The sequence below is a fragment of the Gambusia affinis genome, linkage group LG01, assembly GCF_019740435.1.
Source record: "Gambusia affinis linkage group LG01, SWU_Gaff_1.0, whole genome shotgun sequence".
NCBI lineage: Eukaryota > Metazoa > Chordata > Actinopteri > Cyprinodontiformes > Poeciliidae > Gambusia > Gambusia affinis.
In genome coordinates, this window is record NC_057868.1 from 4,890,507 (window position 1) to 4,913,888 (window position 23,382).

The 23,382-nt window shown below is 38.7% G+C and overlaps 3 protein-coding genes across 14 annotated transcripts in view; 1 reads left to right on the plus strand and 2 right to left on the minus strand.

The window, feature by feature from the left end:
* Window positions 1–269: 269 nt before the first annotated feature.
* On the minus strand, window positions 270–3,051 carry phlda3 (pleckstrin homology-like domain, family A, member 3). Its single transcript, XM_044111503.1, has 2 exons — window positions 2,218–3,051; window positions 270–739 (listed from the first exon to the last, which is right to left on the minus strand). The coding sequence occupies exon 1, from the start codon at window positions 2,645–2,647 to the stop codon at window positions 2,225–2,227; it is 423 nt and encodes a 140-aa protein (XP_043967438.1). The 5' UTR covers window positions 2,648–3,051; the 3' UTR covers window positions 270–739; window positions 2,218–2,224.
* Window positions 3,052–3,284: 233 nt separating this feature from the next.
* Window positions 3,285–9,547, minus strand: csrp1a (cysteine and glycine-rich protein 1a). Of its 2 annotated transcripts, none has more exons than XM_044111491.1 (6): window positions 9,038–9,547; window positions 6,499–6,608; window positions 5,888–6,056; window positions 5,679–5,808; window positions 5,509–5,605; window positions 3,285–4,153 (listed from the first exon to the last, which is right to left on the minus strand). In XM_044111491.1, the coding sequence occupies exons 2-6, from the start codon at window positions 6,605–6,607 to the stop codon at window positions 4,077–4,079; spliced, it is 582 nt and encodes a 193-aa protein (XP_043967426.1). In that variant the 5' UTR covers window position 6,608; window positions 9,038–9,547; the 3' UTR covers window positions 3,285–4,076. The 2 variants fall into 2 exon arrangements, with proteins under 2 accessions (XP_043967426.1, XP_043967415.1); XM_044111480.1 differs by having other exon boundaries at window positions 6,499–6,626; window positions 9,038–9,543.
* Window positions 9,548–12,902: 3,355 nt separating this feature from the next.
* Window positions 12,903–23,382, plus strand: part of LOC122827880 (neuron navigator 1-like) — an 85,941-nt gene continuing 75,461 nt past the window's right edge. For 6 of the 11 annotated variants that reach the window (XM_044110972.1, XM_044111003.1, XM_044111008.1 and 3 more), the window contains exons 1-3: window positions 12,904–13,000; window positions 17,586–17,774; window positions 22,376–23,226. In XM_044110972.1, the coding sequence (XP_043966907.1) occupies window positions 22,382–23,226 (845 nt within the window). In that variant the 5' untranslated portion in view covers window positions 12,904–13,000; window positions 17,586–17,774; window positions 22,376–22,381. Of the gene's footprint in view, window positions 13,001–17,585; window positions 17,775–22,375; window positions 23,227–23,382 lie in introns of all 11 variants that reach the window. The other 5 variants (XM_044110995.1, XM_044111015.1, XM_044111024.1 and 2 more) reach the window with 2 other exon arrangements.

A 23,382-nucleotide genomic window follows, 5' to 3' on the forward strand; every position in this document is an offset into this window, starting at 1 on the left:
AAGATAAGCAGACAGTCACTAAAACTAATATTAAGTTAAAAAGTGGCAGTTGTGTGAGCTCCTACCTGAGAGTGAGTGCTAACATTATATCAAACAATCAATTCTGATTTAATTTTAAAAAATATGTTTTGTTTGTAAGTTGAACTATACAAGAAATATATGACTGTAAGAGTGGAAAAAAAGTCAGTTATTTATCAGACTCAATTCTTTAAAAGGGTGTCATTTCAACAATGGACCCGTAAAGAAATACATGTAAGAGAAAGTGCTTAAGAATAAATTTATTTACATATTTGTAATACTGTGCATCACATCAGCAAATACGCTTAAGAGAATCTTGTAAAGAATTCAGGGGGGAAAAAAATTCTTCATGTTAAACTTCATAAATGAGGTAAGTCTGTACAAAAACATTATTTTTCTACTCTAGTGTCAAAATCCTTTAAAGTGATGCTTTAAGTAGTATTTTTGAATCAAGAAGGCACAGAGGGTGAACTACTTTCAAGTTTAACAGTTTCTAATGTTTTTAAAAATTCCATAAGTCTCTGAATGGTTCATTTTTGATAAACAAAAGTTGCCACCACAGTAAAAACTTCAAACAGTGTGCGTGTTCCTGGTCCTGTTATCCATCGTCACTGTTGGGTTTTCCTCACATCCCAGGATGCTGCGCAGAAAAGAAACAAAACAGAAGATGTGGGAATCCCTCCTCACCTTCTATTAGTCCCAAATTGAGGAGGTAGAGAGTCTGAAAAACAGAAAAAAAAAAAAAAAAAACATTTTAATAGCCATTACTTAAATCATATATTTAACATTCAGGCAGCTGACGGAAGCGTACGCTCACTTATTTTACACTGTTACCACAGCTACACGGTTAATTTGGGCGCTTGGCTCCAGCAAGCTTGCTTAAGGAAGCGTTGCTGTGGATTCCTGATCTGTGAGCTCATAGTTCAGACTTTCAGACTCTCGGTTCACTTGAGGTTTCAGGCACTGGTTTCAGTATATAACTAGAATGTGACATGAATGTTGAAAACTAAAAAAAAACAACACATTGTTTTGCCTACATTTTTCTTCATAAGCATAAAATAAATTGTGTGAATGCGTGTGTGTGGGGGTGTGTCTCAGTGTGTATGTTTAAAAATACCCCACTGCCTGCTGAGGGAGAGGCAAGCAGATGTTATTCTGGAGTCTTGTATTTCATGGTAATTATGTCCTCGAGTGAGAGTGGTTTGTGTCCTCAGAAGACTGATGACCAGTAGTAAAGAAACACTGAGATCTGTGACTGGGAGTGACTAGAGCATCTAAACACTGGAGTGGTGCATTTACATAACCATGTCAGGAACTTGGTGAAAGACTGTCAGATATGCATTACCTTACTGCCAAGTGTCTGAGTGTTTACATTTGAATAAACTGTTGGATGCATCAGTGTTTGCTGGTTTTTAGGTTGTTGGCAGCAGAACCTTTGCTATTAGGAAGGAGGTGTGGGGGAGACTTTGATTCAACAGCTTCTGATGAAAGGAACTCTTTGACCATGAGTGGGTGTGGTGATGTAATGTTACACGTATGACACACCTTAATTAGTAGCTCATAGATAAGCACATATTTTAAATATCCTTCGTAACTGGGCACATACCGCAGGATATTGCTTTCAAAATTCCTTATCAAACATTTCCTTGGATGAAAAATGTAAAAGATGAAAATGAATAATTTTGTACAGCCCTGATTGTGTTCATGCGATTAAGAAGCACACTATAAGTTCAATAACTTGTAGATAAATTTTTATTCATATTTTTTTCTATTAATTATACCTTCCAAAAAATGACAGAGTCCAGCTGTATGGAAGATAGAGTGAGTTGGCACTGCCTATTGCTCCAGCTGTCGCAGTGAACCACTGTTCAGTTACATGAAAATGGGCCAATACATTAACATTGTGTGTGCCCCTTTTTTCTAATGGGGCCCTCATGTCATTAAGACTCATTTAAAAACTCAGTTTGTAAAGAGGTGATAACACATGGATTCCAACTGGAGCCTCCGGGTTCTCAAGCCAAATTTTGCTTTTGGTCCCACAAGCAAGGACTTGATGTAAAGATCAAACCAAAATTTACATCCTATTACAGCTTAACAATAAGCAACACCCTTGTGCATCATAGAAAACAAAATAATGATAACGTCCAATTAAAAGACTGCTCCTACCACTTTGTTGACCTTTCCTAGTGTTGGTCTTACCGTCCGGTCAAAGCACTTCATCCTCCCCGGTGCTGCCTAAGGGCGCCGTGTACAGGTGCCGGGTCCTCCCGGTCCGCAGGGCCTGCTGGTTCTTGTATCGGACCAGCGCCAAGGCGATCTCCGCGTTCCACAGCGTGCCCTCCTGCGCGCACCGAAAGTCTATTTCCTTCCCTTTAGCCATGACCACTGTGAAGTAGACCATTTCTCGCTTGTACTCCACGCACTCCACCGTTTCCATGCGTTCAAAGCGCAGCTCCTTAGCTCTGGAGCTCCACGCCGACCCCGCAGCATCACTGCCTCTGCCTTTGCAGCTGAGCAGGCGGAGCCCTTCGTCCGTGAGCACGCAGCGCTTCTTCTTCCACAGCTGGAGAAGCCCGCTGCTGCGCTTCTCCAGCAGCCCATCTCTTATCACTTTTACCGGGAAGGACATGACCTAAACCGCACGAAGAGACTCACAGTGCCTAGTCTGACTCACTTCAGTTTAAAGCTCCTCACAAAAACATAGCGGCGTCAGACTAGCCTGACTGTGCCGGATAATAACAACCTTCCTTTCAGCTTATGCGCAGTGTCGGCTCACCGTGCGTGGAGGTTGGCTGGCTGGTCTACCCAGATATGTTTGGACATGCCCGACGCCACTGTGGTCCTTCACCCACTTCAGCTCCAGCACCCCGCCTCCTCGCTGCTGACGGGAAGAGGAGATCCGTGCTGTTTATGAAACTCACTCCTGAGTGATGTGCGTCCGTGAGAGAGTTGTTGTGAATGAACAGTTACACAGGTACGTGGACTCGTCACGCCGCTTTCCTTCCCTTCCCTTCCGAAATAGCTCGGTCGACGAAACGTAAAATAGGCCTACGTCACTCAGCATGCTTGCTCATCGTCACCTTCTCGCTTTCTTACACAGAGTAGGAATATGGGCAGGAATGTGAGTGGGAAGCTTGGAATTGTTTTGGATTTGTGTAGAGAAAGAGACGCGACTGGACGAAACATGTTTAAATGGGAAATGCGTCATTTACTTTCTACGTTTTTGAAAACCTCTTTCTAAAAAGGAAAAAAAAAAACACGACACATTTTTAATATAAAGTTGCTTTATTGTACATGGTCCATGTTACAAAGTAAATACACTTTTGAATACTGTCAAAAAGTTACATTAACACCTTTGAAAAACATTTTCAATCCAAACATAAAAAAAGAGATAATTACTGGTTCTTTCTGGCATTCCCCACATCCTGACAGAAGAGATTCAAAGGTATTGCTATTCTCTCATTTGGACAGGATTTATCTCATGTGATCATCTGAGAATGAGAAGTGTCATGACAGTGATATGAGAAAATTTGATAAAATGTGCAGGAAGCATTTTGTTAAAACGCAAAGGCATCCACCCAACCTGGCTGCTTTATTTGTATTCCTGTGTACACGTACAATGATAAGCTGCATTTGTGACACTGAGCTTTTTTTATTCTTAAGTATAAAATGCACACAAACGGGGAGTATTTCCTGCATTTAATTTCAGAATTTTCTTGAAAACCAAACATGTCACTCTGATCCAAAGGTAATTCAAAGCATTAGGTCAATCACTGTACAGCTAATATATGATTGAATGGCTATAAGGTGTGAAGCATAAACAATAACGGCCCTTTCCAAGACTAAATCTTTGGTCCTACTCAAGCACATTTTCTTTCAGGGCCAAAAAGTTGTCATCAACATTTGTATTACAGGCTGGAGACAAAAACAAGGCTTAGGATTAAATATCGTTTGCATTCTTTGTGTTTGTGTGGTGATTTTTGGAGGTTTTTCTTAATGCAACCTGCCCTGTGTTGGTCTGGAAAGCAGCTCGGTGTAATGAAAACGTGAGTTGGATCTCACTGGGTGTGGGCCAGTGCTCCGGCTCCTAGTCCATACCCAAATCCCTTGGGACCAAAGTTTTTGCCGTAGCAGCCTGTTAGAAACAAAAACGGTGTCATCAATTTACACTCGATCACTATATCAATTTCAGATCACTGACCATAGCACACTTTTATCTTTGTTTTTTACGTACTTATTGGCACCCTGGCAAAGATGGGTATAAAAGCATACCAATAAATTAAATTTTAGTTTGAGTACAATCAGAGGTGAAACAAAAACAATTAGGAATGGGTTTTTTTCTTGGGGAAAAAAAACAACAAAAAAACATTGGCACTGTTATTGGTGCTCCTGGAAAATAAAGCAATTGTAAATCCTATGCATAATTTGCATGGGACACTGTTGTCCCATGCAAATTATGCATATGATTCTTTTCCACTTTGTCTGGTGCCAAATGATCAAAGGAGCATAATTAGCGGAAAAAAACAAAAACGCTACTGAGCTCAATCTAGTGCTGATTTCTTTGGCGTAGGTCACCAAAAGGTCACCACCACATTTGCAGGTGAAATTCATTCAATTCAAAATTCATATACATATACATAATTGCACAGGATAAAAATTCAGTGTTATAAATTCAAGATTAGTTATTTACGTTCAAAATTCAGTCTCTAATAAAACTTCTGAAGACAGCCTCTGCAACCATGTATGTTCTTTCTTGATATTTTCTGCTATAGTACTGCAATAACCTACTTGGAGAACAAAGTTAATCGCACGCTGTGAAAATATATGTGAAAGCCCTAAATTTTCTGTCTTGTTAAAATAACTTTTCTTATAAATGCAGGGCTCAGTTTTTGTGATTAAAAGCTCATCATAGACACAAATTGTGGCTGATTTATTGTCCATTTCCAAAAAATGGACATATTTTAAAGTGTATCACTTCTGTGTAGCAATTATCAGGTCACACCGCATAATTTTAAATGGATTCAGCTTTGGTTTATACCAAAAGATGAATCTTCTCTCTTCCTTCTTTGTCAGTCTTTACTATTGTGAAAAAACACTGAGGTACACTAAGAAAGAAATTTATTTGGAATTATTAGTTCAACAATGTCCCTCCTCTGGATAGTCTTATGCATCATTCTTCATGACCAGTCATTTGTCTTTCTCTTCTTTTTTATTAGTTTTTTTCTTTTATGAAATCTCTGAGCTTGAAAATAGGCTGTATTCAAAGGTAAGGTGGAAATCTACTTCATGTTGCCTTTGATATCCCGTGAACATTGCTTTTGATAGGAAAAAGCAAAAATGTTCAAAATATCGATTCACTCTTGAACCATCTGACAGATGTCTTCCTTCAATGCCAATATATGGTTTAATTTTTTACACAAGTATGGTTGATGGGGGAATTTAAAGCTTTGTAATTGTACTTCCTAATTTTGTTGAAGACATGGATTTTACCTTTACAGTAGATTTGTCCATCCTTGTCAGCTAGTGTGGTTGACTCCAGGCTTTTCCCACATGTGGCACAGGTGAAACACCCAATCTTATGCCAGGACTGGAAAGAGGAAGCTAATTAATATAATAATAGTCATTACTTGAATGTTTCTGCACATGTGAGGTTTTCTTACACTCCCTGCTCCAATCACTTTCTCAGCAGCATAAACAGCTTTGCCACAGCGGGGACAGTTGTCTGACCCTCCGAACTTCTGAGCCATCTTAGAGGGGTTTGCATTTGTGGTCGGAAGATGAGGGGCGGATCTGACGGAAGAAGAGGACAAAAAACTGTTGATGAAGAGCCTAAAACAGACAACCAGAATTTAATATGTGCATTACTCACGTTTCATGTGTAATACCCAATGATTCTCCTTTGTCCATGCTAAGGGTCCCGGCACCTTGGCCATAGCCATAGCCTTTTGGTCCATACTTCTTGCCGTAGCATGCTTTGCAGTAGACTTCATCCATATGGACCGCAACAGTTGTGCTGTCCAAGTTCTTCCCACACACCACTACACAAATAATAACATTCACAGACAGGCAGAAATGCACATATTATTGTTTTGCATATTTGTGTGTTTTAAATGTGTTTAGACAGGCCCCTGACTTCTTCCTTATATGGAACAGCGTTTCTGAAGAAGCATGTTCACATCTAAATTCCATTTGCAGGAATGTCTGATAACAAAGTGGGAACACAAATATTGCAAATATCATCTGAAGGCCATGGACCCTCACCGATGGACTGATTTTGCTACTGTAGTTTGAAATCTAAAGTTTAATATCAGTCCTTGAGACCAAAAGATAAAAGTTCATGCTTTAATTTCTTCTAAAAATTTTTAATTTTGAGGTGTGACATGCACATTACAAAAATAATGATTTAATTAAATAAATAAGGGACTCAGTCTTGTGGTTTCCATAACTACAATCAGAGAAAACAACAAATAGTTTACTCACTGCACAGGAAGCAGGACTTGTGGAAGCTTCGTTTGTCACACAGGACTTCCTCAGCAAAGTAAACCGTTTTCGAACAGCGGCCACATTTATTTCCTCCTCCCAACGGCATCCTTGGGAATGAAAGCAAACTGAAAATAAGGCCAAAGTGTGTTAAAATTAGTGTCATACATGAATTCCAACAAAAAAAAAAAAAAAAAAAAAAGACCACATATTGTTTTATAGTGGAAAAGCTATCTCAGGTTAATGTTATTGATTTTGCAGAGAGGTCTGGCTGGTCGCTTTATTTTTATTTATTTTCTCAGCTAGGTGACAACAAGCAGAAACCTTTAAAGATTGGACACCTTAATTAATGAATCTAAAAAAAAATACAAAATTGTTAACTGCTGTCTGTTGGAAAAGAGAAAAAAACATGATATAAAATGACATGTATCATATCTATTTCTAAAGGAAACAGTTAATGTCTCAATTTCAATACCAGTAAAAGGTAATCATCTGAAGAAGCAAAACAGATGAATTGGAGGACTAATAAATTTGACAAAACCATTTTTGTTTTATGTAAAGCACATTTAAGCTATACTTGGTTGTCTGTAATTCTGGTTTTATTCTAGACTGTAATTTCATCCCTGCCAGTTCACTGTGGCCTCTGTGAAAGAAAAGCAAACCAGTAATGGAAAGTCTAGGAAAGGTTATGCTAAATGGGAACAGATGAAAGTTCCTCTGTTGGAAAAGCAGACAAAGTTAGTGTGAGCATTATGTGAACCATGACTTTTTAAGGAATTTCAAAGCTTTTCAGAATGCAAAGGACTCTGGCATCCAGTCTGTTTCCACCCTGAGCTTTTCCCGGCACGACCCTCCCAATCAATTCTTGTATATCCACTTCCACATTCCTGACTGTGTAAGCCCTCCCACCTCTCTGCCCTTGGTTCACATCATATCCTGACTGACTGTCTTGTTTTACATCCCTCTGTCCTGTTTGTTTATTTCAGAAGGATGAAGACCAAGTATGTGCCATTGCTCAAATATCACTTCCTTTTCTCTTATCAGTTAAGGGAGCAAAGCTCTTAACTCTGTTTTTAGTCACTTCCTATAATCCTGAACACATTTCCTGTTCTTTCAGAGCAAGTCATTTCATGATTAACTCTTTTGACCAAAACCAAGACAGTTGGCTCCCAAACTAAAAAAGGACTTACAAAGTGCTGGTGATTTGAATATAATTTTATTGTATAGCAAAGCCTTAAGTGAAGGAGTGTCTAATGCCTTGATGTGGATGTTCTGTCATTATAAGCATCAAATTATTTTTAGTGGGATTAGTTTACTTGCTTGACAAAGTAAGTCTGGCAAGAGTTGCTTTAAACCGCTCTTTGCCATAATCAAATCATAATACAAATGGCATATTATCTATTAAATCAAACTAATTGAATAACATACAACAAGTCATAATGAGAAGGAGATTCACTTTTGAACATGCCCAGAAAGAAACTAGGTTGAGCTTGAGGTTTCTTTCTGTTTAAAGGGTATTTTTCTTTCCACTGTCACCACATTCATGTTCATTATTCAGTTTTGGTACAAGCTATGAAGACCTGATGCAATTAAGTGTCTGCTGTCACCATATGCTCATCTAGGAGGAGAAATTGCTACAAAGTCAGACATGATGCAACAGGCTGGGGCCGGGCTTTCTTAGAAACTGCCAAAATAAACTGAACTTGATTGTAATTTTGTATATCTAAAATCGAATTGAAATTTTTGTGACTTAAATCTGTCTACATGATTGGATCCATTTGAGTATATATTTCTGCATGTAAACTGGATCGGTTTGTTTTGTAAACTAGTTGAGATGACATTTTTTTTGAATGAGCCCTATGCCTAAATTAAGTGAATTACTTACATTTCCTGAAGAAAGATCCACTGAAATTCTGAGGACATCCTACAAGACTACAATATGGGCACTGAGGAGCAAGGGTCAACCTTCCACTGGATTTTGTGTCTTAGTCCTTAGGATAGACTCTGCCCCTCATTACAAAACATTTGATTTAAGCCAATAGATTATTAACAATCCTTTGATTATCTGGATGACCTGTTCAGCAAGTAATTCAATCATTTGTAGCAGGACCTGGTGTAGGGTCACGTGCAGGAGAATGGATCCAGACAATCAGGGTTGGGAAAGCTGGTTTAGAGAATCATGCTGAATTTGAGTACTAGTACATGTTGGCTGTTTAACACTGCATGTTTAAACATGTAGCTGCACAGTCAGCGGGTGTGGGAGTGCGAACAGCTACAAATCAGGAAGTTTGCTCATAAATTGCACGTGGATTCATCTGACTTTTGTGAGCTTACTTCCCATTACTCCCTGCTTTATGATTCGCAGATGTACGTCATAGCTTTCTGTTACTATTTGCAGTAACCTGTAACTTTGGTATCTGTTTCCGACGGTTATTTTCAGTATATCTTAATCATGTTGTAGCGAAGGCTATGTCACTAGAACCAGATATACATAAGAAGATAGATATGTTTGAAAGAACAAAAAAGAAACGGTGCTCACCTAAAGTTGGTAGTTGTTGTTGGTCTGAGACGTAGGATGAAAAGAAGTTGGAGGCAGCCCCAGTGCAAGAGGGTGTGTTCAGGAAACCAGTCGTTTAAAGCAGTATACAGTTACTGCTCTTGTAGTTGAAGAGCAAATCTAGGTTATGTGTGTTTTACTGCTTTTCCCAGTAGTGCAAGTCAAATAAAAAAGAAGTTATGTTCTCTTCTTCAATGTTCGTCCAGATGTGCTGAAAGGGAGGAGCTTCAGTTGTGGCTTCAATGTGCAAAGTACTAAGGAAGAAGGAAGTTTCTGAGTAACTCACCAACCGAGAGAGAGTCAGAGTGAAAGTAGGTGGGATCACCTACTTTGTTTTAGTAGGTGATTAAATTTTGCCATGTTTCAAAGTGGAATTTACATTTTCTGTCTTTAAAAACAATTAAAGGTGCTTTAAAAGTGTACATTTTTTTTGTAAATTCCAGTATTTACATCTCAGTCTGACAGAAAATTCAGATTGTGAGGCGAGGTTCTCTTAAGAGGTAATGACTTGTAAATATCTTATCTGCATTAGTTAACTTTTTAATCATATTCAAAGCAAAGGTTTGTGTTTAGAGATTAAAGCTTATTTAAGTGAAGCAATGTCAATACCATGTTCTTTTCATGACAAAAAATAAATAAATAAATCTTCAGTTTTAACAAAAATGCCTTAAAAAGACTAACTACCATCATCAGAGGAAAAGCTCACTGAAGCAACTTGTTAGTGTAGAATAAAACATTTATCTTATCGAGGGAGGAAATATTTATTACAGATGGATATAGAAGTGAAGTATTTTATTAAAAATTAGCTATACAAGCAAAAAGAAAAAAAAAACCTTGAGATAGCAAAAAAAATGTTAAATACTATACACAAACTCTCAAAAAAATTATTGCCAACATAAACAGCAGATTGTGAGCTATCAGAACAGACACATATATAACCTGTTAAAGGTTCACATCTGTTTAGTGACATGGTCAAATTACAGTACAAATGATCATTCGTGAACGTTGACAGCAACAACATAAGATTTTGATCCTACTAGATTTAACTTTATTCTGAAATAACTTATAAATGATGCAAAAGTCAAGGAAAAATCCAAATATTTGTAGTATTGGCTAAGCAGGCCCCATAAGGATTAGTGACACAGCAGGATCTGCTTCCATCGTGTGGTTGTTGTGAGAATTAAAGACCAACATTCACAAACGGAGGCAAATAAGGATTTATTAAGCATACTTACATTCAGCTTGTTTCACTTAAGTTTATTTATGCAAAAATGCCAAAGGAAGGTATTGGATTCTATGTAGGTCTGAATCAGGAATTGAATCTCTTCAGTTTGATCATAAATGTCAAGCAAAATCTGTCTTTATTTGCCTGATTATTGCTCAACAATACTGCAACACACACAGTGAGGGTAAAGTGGTGGTGCTGCTTTTCCCCTCACCCAAGATGTTTGGAGAAAAGGTATTTGATGAGAATGATGAGATGAAAAAAAAACTTATTGAAACTGCTTTGCTTGTTATTATTTTTTTTTAGCGTTTTGGAAGTAAAGGCAGATTATGGAAAATTAACTACATCATTAAACAGTCATAAAGGCTCATTAGCAGAAAGGCAACAGCTACACTGCCACTGCCATACATCTGTTTGCTATTTGTGGCTTTTTTTTTTTCTCTTTAACATGCGCTGGTGTGAAATATTCGCAGTTTTAAAACTGATCGGTGAAATAAACCATACTTTAAGCCTTACAAATCAAAAGGTCCTAGACTTTCTTATCTGCTTAGAAAATGCTTTAAATAAAAAAGATTCAGTAGTATTTATTTTACTTTTGAATTTTGGCTCTGTGATTTACAACTTTAAGTTGTTTGAAGACAGTTAAAATCCTGGTTTGTCCTTTTTTACCGACACCAAGGGACAGGCACAGTAGCATCATCTGGTGGTGACAGTGCTGTCAGGTCTGTATCTCAGGGGTCGGCAGCCTAAAATGCTGAAAGAGCTACATTGGACTAAAAAAACAAATCTGTCTGGAGCCGCAAAAAATTAAAAGCCTTATATAAGGCAGGCTTTAAAGTGTTTATATTAGCCTATTATCAAAATGACTAAGTGTATACAAAATTAGCTTTCATGATTAAATGTTTACTTTCCCTGCAGTGCATCCTGGAAGGATTTATGCACCACGCGGCTACTCTGTTGTGCAATGGTACTTTAAGTTTACCTTCCGTTATAATATGAATGTATTATGTTTCACTACTTTGATAAAATTAAACAAATGCAATAAAAAAATCAGATTTTTGATGTCATTTTTATTATGAAGATCGACAGGGAAAGAGTCTTTTTTTTTTCCTTTTGGAACTCAGAAAATCTGCTCTCAAATGTAGTTTGCATAATGACCGCTCTTTGTAAATAATCACTTTTAAGTGTGTGACGGAAAAAAACAACAAAACAGAACGTCCATAACGTGCCCCTTATCTGGGCAACAAACAGAGTGCAATAAAACGCAACCATCAGTTATAAAAATAAAGCAGTAGCCTTTTTAAAAGGTAAAGTATATAAAATTAAATTAATACAGTTTAAGGTTGATTTCTGTGTAAATGCCAAGTAAGTCAGTGCAATGGTAAAACATAGCAGCATCCTCTTCTCTTTTGACACACAACAATCCTCTGACCTGAGCAACAAAACACAATAATATTGCCAAGTGTCATTCTTTTTCCCCATGCTTTGAACCAGGCAGCTTATAGCCCAGTGTGGCTTATATATGTACGTTTCCATTTTTTTCCAAAACATTTGTAGGTGCGGCTTACAGTAAGGTGCACTCTATAGTCCGGAAAGTACGATACTCTTTTTGTTATTTGACAACTTCTCGCTACAGAGCAAATGTTCAGGTAATCCTTCCACATTGGCAATGAATGCAAATGATTTGGTCCAAGAATTGCAGAATCTCTCCTCTGCTATTTTTCTCTTTTCCCTTTGCTCTCCAGGGCCCACCACACACTCGTCTGTTTGTTTACAACAGCCACCGGCCTCGCACCCCGCCCAGCTGACAGAAACATGTCACAGTATTTGACGCAAATCTTCGTTGACAGAAATGTTGAAATTTAATATTTATTGTACACAATTTTACAGCAGTGGAAAACGTTAAGAATGATTGTGTCATGTTTGTCCTACAGAAACCATATTAAAACTAAAAATATATTTCCAACCCCCATCTTTTTCCATTTTCAAACATTTTTGAATAAGCTTCAGAGAGCCACTAGGGCAGCGCTAAAGAGTCGCATGCGGCTCTAGAGCCGCGGCTTGCTGACCCCCAAGCTAGAGACCAACTCATAAAGCTGATGGGACCTATATATTGGAGGATTAAGCTCATAACGAAAGTCTCTGATAATACAGAAAATCTTTAAATTAATCTAAAATTAACTAATCTGTTAATTTTAGATAAAGTTTTTTGGGTTCTGATGCAGAGATTTCATTTAGACCACACATGTGAGGCCCGGGGCTCCAGACAGTCGACATGTTGAAATTGCAACCCCCCCTTTTTGTTTTTTTCATCAGTCTGCTCCTAGTGTGACGGTGACACAAGTGTCCCTTTGTCAAAACAGCGTCTGTCACAGAGTCCTTCTCTCCCAGGAGGGGACATGCCCTAGGGGACATCAGAAGATTAACTATGACCTTAACTCCCCTCACCCCTACATCTAACCCTACTCAACACACACAAACTCCATCAACACAACACACAAAGTCATAGTCACTGCAGACGCTTGCACACTACTACCCATAATCCTCTGTTACAAGTCACTTCCCATTTTCATGAAACACAGGGACAAAGCAACAGATCATGTGAGGGTGGGTTGTTTTTTTTCATACTTGTGGTCGCAGAAGTTTTACAGGTTTATTCATGTGCTTGGAGCTGAAGAAAACAGAGGAGCAGCGCCTGGTGATGATATTAGGATTAAAAGGTGAGTAACGCATGGATTATTACCAGCAGAGCATCTCGCAGTATGAAGAAACATGAGGGGGAAGAGTGAGGAGGTCATGTGTATTGTACAGTACGCATGTTGGGGGAGGGGCCGTTCATTACGTTGGACCTACTGTGCTTTGAAAGCAAGCATCACTTCATCATGCCTAGCTGAGCAGCTTTATGTTTATTTGCATAATGGCTTTCACTGAACAGATACTCCATTATGCTTACGTCTCCATGTTGGGGACTTACAGACCAAGTAAGAGTCTGATCAATATGTTATCAGTTAGAGAGCTTCAAGACCAGTCAAGCAGGGATGAGCCAACACACACACACACACACACACACACACAACTGTAAGCAAAAAAAATGGGTTAGAGTCTTAGAAATCGTATTTCTGAGAAGATGTTGGAAATTGTACTTTGCATAGGGATTGCTACGCATTGATTTATTGGACATTGTAGCTGCCATTAAATATGCTACATGGAGCCCAAGTGCCACTGTGCAAAACCTAAGCCAGCAAAGCAGAAATATGAGCTGGGAGAGCTGGAAGGAGCGAGACACGGAGATCCAGAGCAAAACACAAATGTGGCTTTGCACAGAACTATAATTGAAGACAGGAAAAGATCCCACAAGAAAAGAAAATTACAAAATAACTAGGTTTCTCAGAGAGATTGTAAATACAAAGATGTAATTTGGAAGGGCAGTTGTAAAAGCTCATGGGAAGTACAATTTCAAATATTTAAAGTTTTTCGTCTGCGAACGAGACACAGTGGTTACACAGTAGTTTGTTGCACAAGATTGAAGAGCATTTTCAGTGTCCGGCGACGGGGTCAGAGACTTTGAGCTTTGTCGCTACACAGTCTTCAAGAGAAGAAACTTAACCTATTGCTTGTAGTCAACTGATTATGTATGAACTTGTTTGAAAAATCAAACCATATTATATTCACAAAATGCAACTGCATTCACACAATCCATAATTTCCCTTTTTTCAAACCATTTGAGGAATGGGGTACCATAGGGCTGCCCTTCTCCCACTTGTTGCTGCACACTGGCTGTACAGTTGGCTTAAACAAACTCCCTTTTCCCAAGAAACATGAGTTCATAAATAAAGAGACAATTTCAAAATAGGAACAAGGAACGGCATAATTTAAATAGGTGTTGAACAGGGAGTTTTCATCTTTTTACGATGACATCTGGAGCAAATGAATGTGCAGCAGTGGTGTGAGAGCATGAGCTGAAGTTCCTAGACAGAACAGTTGGAAATGGCATAGGAATTATGGAAACAGGGATGTGATAAAAGAAAATGAACAGGGAAACAAGGGTTTAAATTAAACTTTGAAAGACTTCATAATGAAAAATAATATGAAGACTGGAAATCAGAGACAAGTAAGTGCAGCCATCAAGCAGATGGCAAATACTCTAATTAATCAGCTATTGCAAGCTAGCTTGACTTGTTATTTTATAAAGCCTAATTCATACTTCCCAGTTCGCTCTGCTGTCTGCTGCAGTCCAAAGCATCTGTGATGCAAATTTCACTGTCTGTACATGTCTCCCAGGTTCCACTTAGGATTCATACAAACATCTGCATGCTGGATAGATTTTTATGACTGCATTAGCGGCACACGCTGACAGAAACATAAACAGTTCCAGTTAGAGGCTGGTACCAAAACACACAGCGGATAAGAAAAACCACAGGTTAGGTGATAAACAAAATAGGAAACAACAAAAATTAAGCTTATATAAAGAAAATAAAGTCAGGAGAAATCTGATGTTTAGAGTTGCTAGTTTAGCTCTTGGTAACAAGAAGAAAACAAAAGCTGCTTTCATATTCTGATGAGGCATCTCTGTTTATTGTTTCTTGCTCTGTTCATCTCCTCTGAGAAGACAGCATTCAAATAAGAACATTTATCACCTCCTATGAGGTGTTATTGACAACATTGTTGTCCCGCTAAGCAAAAAAAGTGGCTCATGAGTGATGTGCGTACACAGAGTGAAGTGCAAAGTCCTTAAATATCAGAACAGCCAAAAGGTAAAATATTTTTGCACAATGAACAAGTTTATTTTAAAACTAATTAGCAGATCTTTATTCTACTTTCCTATCAAAACTCTATTCATATATTAAAATAATCAATAATCTTACTGGTATTCTCAGTGTAACTGCAATAATCGATATGTTTTGTTATCTTAGTATGCCAGCTGATGTTTTATGCTGATGGGGGTACGATGTTTTCCCTGCTCATATCACTCCTCCTTTCTTCTTGGTTGTGTCTCCCTCGTTTCTCATTTGCCCCTCCCTTTTCATTAGTAGAGTGGGACAAAACGGAGTGATGGATGGAGAGACTGTCCCTCTCCTCCAGCTTTTCAGTACATAAAGACATCAGGTGTCTAAGTATCATCATGAGTTTGCATCAGCTGATCTCCTTTTAACCCAGTTTGTTGATTTTGTCAGTTTTGTCTCTTTCTCTTTTCTCTCTTCAACAATTAGATCTTGAAAATCTGATGATTGGGGTCAGGTTTTTCACATTTGGAGCCACATCTGCTTTAATTATCATATGCTACTCAGACTATTGAGGTTAAATCTCTCTTGCTCACACACGAACACGCATGTGCACACACGCCCACCCACGCACCCACACACACACACACACACACAGCAATACACTCATCCAGCTAATGCACCAGCCTGTCTTTGCTAGCTGGGTTTATATTTCACTGCTGAGAGGGAGGGACTCCAGCCAACAGGTCCATTACTCAGACTGAGGGAGAGAGAGAGAGACAGATATTGTAATGATGAGAGAGAGGTAGAGGCGGGGACATGGCTGCAGGCGTACTGCGGCAGCAGCGGAGCGGCATGACGTGATAGAAGGTGAGATTATAGACACAAATACACATGTACGCCGGCCAGCCTCACAAAAGTAGACAGAGGCAAAGAGAGGCAGACACTCAGCCAGACACAAGAAGAGTGAGAGAGGGTAAGTCGAGCCTTATCCTCATTTTACTTACTTACACTTTATATCGTAAAAATTTTTTTTTGTTCATTTTGATGTATTGTGGTCTTTCTTGTTTAGTGATAGTGTAAACAGAGATAATTATACGTTTTCTCTTGAGGGTGAATGCGAGCACAGTGGTGTGACTGTCGGGAATAAAGTGAAAAGATGGAAGAAGGCGGTGCTTGGTTGGACGAAAAGCTGGCAAGTTGGGGGATTTTATGACCAGGGGTGACAGGATCAGCTTGAGTCAGCATTATAGGGTCCCCATGACTCAGTTCTGTGTACTTTGTATGCATTGGCATAAGTTACTCTTGATGAGCAGTGGTGGTTTTTGATATCAGTTGCATCCCAAACAAGTCAGTTTTCTGTGGCTTAATTGCATATCTTATCAATGAGTAGCACACTCTGAAAACACAGTATGACCATACCCAAAAGCAGGCAGTTCTTAAAGGGATATTTTACAGTTTGTTTTTTTTTGGGTTTTTTTTATGGCATCAAGAATGTAGTTGATTGTTATAGTTTAAAAATCGTAAAATAAAATTTCAATCTAAAAACGTCAGGTTTAGATTGAAATTTTATTTTAAGCCTATTTTATTTTAAATTTAAGAAACGGTGTGTGATTTACAAAACATTTATTCTATTGTTGACCTACAAACATGGAACATATTTTGTTTTGTATTATGAATTATCTGTATAATATTATTAACCAGTATGTAAAACATGGGAAGTGCAACATGATCAAGCTGGAGTTGATTGATTTTACACCAACTATTGATTTTTGGGTTATTAAAAATCTACATTTAATGAAAATTCCTTATATGGTGAGAATTAATACAAAACAAAGTTCAACTTTTTTTTTCTTCCTCATAATTGTGGTACGTCACAATTTTTTGACTTCATCACTTGGGTGTGAATACGTTTGGTTGTCTGAAGAGGTAATTGTTGGGAAAAGCAGAAGGGTTCTGGCTCCATGAAAACAAGAACTACCACTGCTGAAATAAGTGTTGAATGATGAGTGGATGAAAGGCACCAAATTTGCTTGCAGAAATAGATGTTTACATTTTGTGCGACCCAGTTGTGTTTCATCCTGTTAAATTTTGAGGAAGTGTTTTGCTTCTCTTTAGGTCTACTTAAATTACAAGAAGTGTGCTGTGAGTAAATAACAAGATTTAGTGGGTTTTTTTAGTGGTGTTGGGTGACTATTCATCATTGATCTATGCTGCATTTTGAACTTTGTTTTCTGTTGTGTCTTCAAAAAAATCTACCAGCAGAAGACATGGATTGTCTTCAACAGAACACACCATAATCTAAAAATACTGCTGTGTGTTAGCCTTTTATTGAACATGAAAGACAATGTGTCATCGTGGTTCATTGTTGATCAAATCTCTCCTTTTGGGTCACTGAGTCATGGTCACATAAACAGACCTCGACTCATTCTTCAGTACTTTTTTCTTACATCCTCAAATTATCTATTTTTTTTATGCCAGCAGGTGAGAACATTGATTTCAGACACAAAAGTGACTTTGAAAATGAGTCATCTCAGCATGTTGGCTGCTAATTTGCTGGATTTGTCATTCCTATTTGTCACAGCTTCCTGTGTTGGGGAATGGTGAAGGAGAGCGAACCAATGAGAGAGCAGCGACGAGGATGCAACTGTGATCCAGGAAAAAACAGACCATTGTTCCTGGGAAGTCGAAGGAGTGCGACCTCCCTCCACTTGCCGGCTCTCTCCGCACTCGGCCCGGCGGCACGTCGAAGAACTGGGAAGACCATTGACAAGTAAGGGATTCATGTGAGACTCCAAGTCTTCTTAATTTTATCAGGAGGGACTTATTGGGTTTAGGTGGTGTTGTTGGAGTTTGGTCACTTTTTCCGAAAGAAAACTCTCAAACCCAAGAACTTTCTTTTCTCTGTTCTTCAGTGGTTCTCATTGTATTCTTTGCACTGCAATTTTTTTTGTTAATATTTCAGTGGACTGTATATTGATGTGCAAACGATAGTACCTTCTGCAGTGTCAGCCTTTGTGACACAGACAAGCACAAAGTCACTGCCAATGTCCTTCATTTCAGACAGAGAGGGCTGTGTTACCATCTCGTATTGATTTTGTGATGAGTCAGAGGGTGTGCATCACAAGGGGAGCATGTGTTTTTTTTATTTATTTATTTTTTTCTAGTGAGAGGGTATACATGTCTCTTTGATCCAACATACAGTAACTCAGTTATGACAGAGCTTATTCCCATGGCAGAAAAGCTGAAACAATGTAGTTGTTCTTCTAAAGTTAAAATGTAAAATCCTGGATGTCGGGCCTGTCATATTTTTCTTGTTTTAAACAAAAGTCACAGCTACTGCGGCTCTTGTTTTTCTGAAAAGGTCGAACATGTTCTTAGCTTCATTGGCAGGCAGGCAATTGAATTATATTTCTTAAGAGGTAATTGAAAAGGTCAGAAGCTTACTAGTGAAGCAAGTCAATTGCTGCATGTTGTAGTTTCACAGAATATCCAGCAGATGTCAGCACTATCCTGACAGAAAGAATTGGGGTTATTCACGGTTCAGTTGCAAAAAAATAGGACAATAACTCTAAAAGGATTGTTATTTAATTTTGTTTTTAAAAAGTACAATACTTGTTTATGTTGTTCCTTAATGTCAATAAATTTTCAATAAATGTTGACGGGATACATGTGCTTGTCTAAAAGCAGACATTCAGAGTGCTTCATATGTTTTTAAAGATATTGTCAGATTATAATGATGGATCTTGGTGATGTCCAACGTGCGAACTAACTGATGATGAAACAATCTGAGGCTGGCAGGCAGAGAAGGCGTGGAGGAACCATTGCTGCATTGTACAGCCTGTGCCTGTCAATATTCGACAGGCACAATCAAAGGTTGGGAGATACAGAAGACAGCAAAGTTTAGTATTACAGGAACCGAATTCCGGTTTCAGTGTGTTATGACAAGCAAAATCCAGCAATCTGGCAATGAGCTGAGTTAACACTCTAACAGGTATACTGTACAATGACGAGGTAATAGTCTGCAGCTGACCCAGGTGGTTTCTTGATACTGCCATTCCCAAAAGAGCACAAAGGAAAAAAAAAAAAAAAGAAGCTAACTACAACACTAGGAAATGAGTTCTGGACAGAAAGCTGTCAGTGACCACATAATGTTTCCCTTAAATATACAAGACAAAAAATACATTATGATATGATTACTTTTTCATATATTGATAAAGATTCAGTTGCATGAGTAAGTTGGTGTAATCTTTTCTTTTTCTTTGTCTCTTCCTACATTTTCCTGAAAGCCACATGGAAAATTGGAACAATTTAAACCAAACAGTATTTTGTAATTTTGATGGAAGTTATTCTTGGACAGCAAGGAGTAATGCATTACAGAAAAATAACAGGATTCATCCAGTATTGTATTTGTCTTTGCTTGCTCGTGGTCAGCACGAGAGCAACCTAATTATCATAAAAACTGGCAGCAAATACATGATTGGTTGGGATAGAAAATGTACAAAATTTACTGGCCTAATTATTTATTGCACAACAGAAATTGCAAGCCATTCAGATGTGTAAGATTTGCGTAAAATTTTAATTATTTCCCTTGAAAAGTAAAGGACCAATACATACTTCTACACTTTCTCTCATGACTTGTGTGGGAATCTGCTCAAGGGTTCACAAAATTTCAATCTTTTAGTCACAAGCACGAAGGAAAATGTCAACAGATGAATGGGGCAACTACTAATCCAACAGGATGATGCTGAATGTCTTTAGTAGTAAAAATAAACCTTAAACTTGTAAACAAAGTATTTTCTGTAAATTGTCTAACTAAAACAGATTTCTGATTTTCCCTTATTTCTCTTACTGTCCAATATTCTCTAGTCTTCTCTTTCTCTAACTTTCTAGCTCATTCACTCACAGCCCTGCACGTACAAACAAACATAGTTGATCTAATAGCAGCAGCTGAGCCTCTGTACTGCATGTTGGGCCGATGTACCAGTATGACCCCCAGCATCCCCCCAGGGACAAGCCAATTTCCATACAGATAGACACAGAGTCAGGCTGCACCTGTGCTCTTGGAAACCCTTGTTGGACTTCTATTAGATGAGGAGAAATTCTGATGCTTGTTAGTGCCATGCACCTCCCTAGAGAAAAAGTGAGGAGGGGTGAGATGGAGAGGAACAGATATAGCTATCCGGGGATCCAGAGAAATGAGAAAATGAGAATGGATAGGCACATCTGTCTATTGTTACCTCCTGCTGCATCACTGATGATGTCATTAATGCCAATTACCAGTGATAAAGGATGACAAAAAAAAAAAAGAAATAACCCAATTTCTCCAGTTCTTAAAGAAAAGTATCTCAAAAGGTTTATTCAGAATTTGAGAGTTTCCACAAAAAAGGCTGAAGTGACTGAGAACTGTGCTTGTTTTTGTTGTCCAATACACCGTGTTCCAAATTATTATGCAAATTGGATTTAAGTGTCATAAAAATTACATTTTTTGTTGTGATATTAAATTTATAGATGGTATTGTGTGTCAGGGCTCTTTGAATCACTATAATTAATTTCAGAGGGCTGGTTGATGAGTTTGTCTGGTGAGCTCAATTAAAGGAAATCTACTTCAGAAGGATGTTCCACATTATTAAGCAGGCCACAGGTTTCAAGCAATATTGGAAAGAGAAAGGATCTCTCTTCTGTCAAAAATCATCAGATAGTGTAGTGCCGTATGACAAGATATGGAAACATTAGATATTAACCAAAAACTGAAGCGCTATCGTACTGTGAAGAGATTTGTGGCTGATTCAGAGCAAAGATGGGTTTTTACAGATAAAGGCATAATGAAACAGAAGTTGCTGGTGCCTCTGGAAGCTCAAAGTGGAGGATCCTCCAGAGGCTTGCGGTGCATGAACCTACCATTCGGCCCCTAACCAGTGTTCACAAGCAGAAACGGTCGCAGTGGGCCCAGCAGTACATGAAGATTAATTTTCAAACAGACTTTTTCACTGATGGATGCAGTAGTGGATTGGTGGTGGATGGCCACCACATCCTAACCCGGTTGTGACGTCAGCAAGGAGGTGGTGGAGTCATTTTTTGGGCCGGAATCAGTCAAATTAGATTTACACTGTAATAGTTCATGACTTGAAAATTATACTGAGCATCATTTGCATTGGCCATTTAAGAAAATCTGAGAAAATATCACTTTCATAATAATTTGGAGCACGGTGTATATGACAGTATATTGGACTGGTCTAGCTGTCAAACCTATAGTTCAGTCATTTTGGTAATTCTTTATTTTATGAACAATTGCTATCTAAAATCAGATTAAGCAAAAATCTATATTTGACTCGGTAGCTGCTCTTTTTATGCAACCTCACATTGTTTGAATAACCTTTAGGTCAGCATTTTGATGGGTCATCCAGTGTGCTGCCGAAATTTCAATCTGACATGCCTAACGAATAGAGCAGGCTTCCGGACAGCACAGTAGGTCTATTTGTGTTATTGTTTGATACTTTCTTGTAAAAGTGTTTTGTTAAGCCTTCAGTTTCCAAGATGTTTCATGTTACAACTCTTGTATCCCTCTTACAACTGCTTATCTAGTCAACGTTTCAATAGCCTACAGCGATAACATCTGAAGTAGTCCTCTGTGAATTACAACTCTGTTTTCAAAAGATGGAGGGATTGTCAGAAAGAAATAAAACGGGCTAACTCCGTCATCCATCCATCCATCCAACCAACCAACCCACCCACCCTCAAGTTTACTAATCTTGTCTTTCTCTGAAGACACACTGTCTAGACTGATGAAGATTCACTCACCTCAGAATGCTGGGCTCATGCTGATGCTGAAATGTTAGAACTGTTCGGTCTTTTTACTGAGTAGTTGCGCTGATTCAAGAGTGCTGAAGATTCTGCGCATGATAGCCTGGCAATCATTCACCATGGGGAAATAACAGGATTGTACTGTAAATGGAAAAAGTTAGACCGTTGCGCTCTCTAAACTTGCAGCCTTCATAGAAATACACACAATACATATACCAGGAGCACGTCCTAAATGATACACATACTTAAAATATATAGTTGAACGAGATTTTAAAAGTATATTTATTTCTTTGCACATGGCCCCGTATAAAATACATTTTTAGATTCACCAACAGACTTAGCCAAGAAACAATGTGAAATTTATCAAAAAGTTTAACTCATGGTTCAGTCAAAGTCAAACTTCTTGTCAGGTTAATTTTGATCAGTTTGATCTTTTGTGAAATATTAACAAAGTTCAATTACTCGCTAAAGTATAACCAGACCTTCCTAGAAAGGTCTTCTGGCTAATGATTTGTTGTGGAACCCTCCTTTCTGCCCTTTGTTTTATCAGTCTTTCATCTCTTTATGCAGGTCAACATGAGCGGAGGAATCAATGTGAAATCAGCCCCCCGTGGGCCTTCCTCCTCAGGAATCCCTCTCCCCCGCAGCCTTGTGACCAACTCTCCAAAAACAGACCCCCGTCGCCAAGCTTGTGACTTGCCCAGGCCCTCAGCGCAGGCCCCAAAACGCACCCCTACACATACACCCACTCACTCTCCTTCACTTCGTCCACGGAACTCCAGTATTCCTGGGCCTTCCTCAAGGGAACGCCTGAAAGACGGGGGCATGAAAAATCAACTCTACCACCGGAGTCATGTGTCACGTTCAGCCTACAGCAGCCCGGTGGTCCAGCGCAGATTACCATCGCCACACTCCAAAGACACATTGGATCTTCAAAAACCTGTTCCGTCTCACATCCCTGCACAGTTGGTGCATGATGGGAATCATAACAGAAATGCCATCATTAATAAGAACCAAGCCAACAACCTGCATCCAGCTTTCCGTTTCAGAGGAGGTGAAAACTCCAACACAACTCAGGAAATGAGTCAAAATACGTTGGCAAGAGGAGGAAATCCCCCTAAACAACCAGTCGAATCCAGCATTGTAAAAAATGGGAATCTTCGGCCTGGTACTGCTCAGTCAGGCTGCAAACACACTTTTAGAAGTCACAGTGGCTCCACAAGTCAGTCAGATGAAGAGATGGGGACTCCAGAGGACAGCAGTACAGCATCTTCTCCCGATCCTCTCCCACTTCCACTCATCGCATTTAACATGCCATTAATATCCAGTGTTTATGAACAGGAACACCACCTGCCCAAGGACTCTACAGAGACGCACACAACCAGAGTTAACATGGCAGCTGTGGCTCCGTTCAGCTACAGGTAACTGAAAGAAAATTGCATTGTGTCTGGTTGCAACCACAAACAACAGATTTTATTGTAATTTCATTTAACAGACCAATTAAGAAAATACGGAAATACACCTAAGTCAAATATATGGATTATTAATATAGCCTGGCCATTGTTTTCCTGTGCTTC

Bases quoted from the DNA above. Each gene is read 5' to 3' on its own strand.
- phlda3 (XM_044111503.1), bottom strand. From the start codon at position 2,647: ATGTCCTTCCCGGTAAAAGTGATAAGAGATGGGCTGCTGGAGAAGCGC.
- csrp1a (XM_044111491.1), bottom strand. From the start codon at position 6,607: ATGCCGTTGGGAGGAGGAAATAAATGTGGCCGCTGTTCGAAAACGGTT. The intron at 5,606-5,678 runs GTAAGAAAACCT...TCCTCTTTCCAG, and splicing joins AAGTGATTGGAGCAGGGAGT to TCCTGGCATAAGATTGGGTG. The intron at 4,154-5,508 runs GTAAAATCCATG...TGTTTCTAACAG, and splicing joins TGGACAAATCTACTGTAAAG to GCTGCTACGGCAAAAACTTT.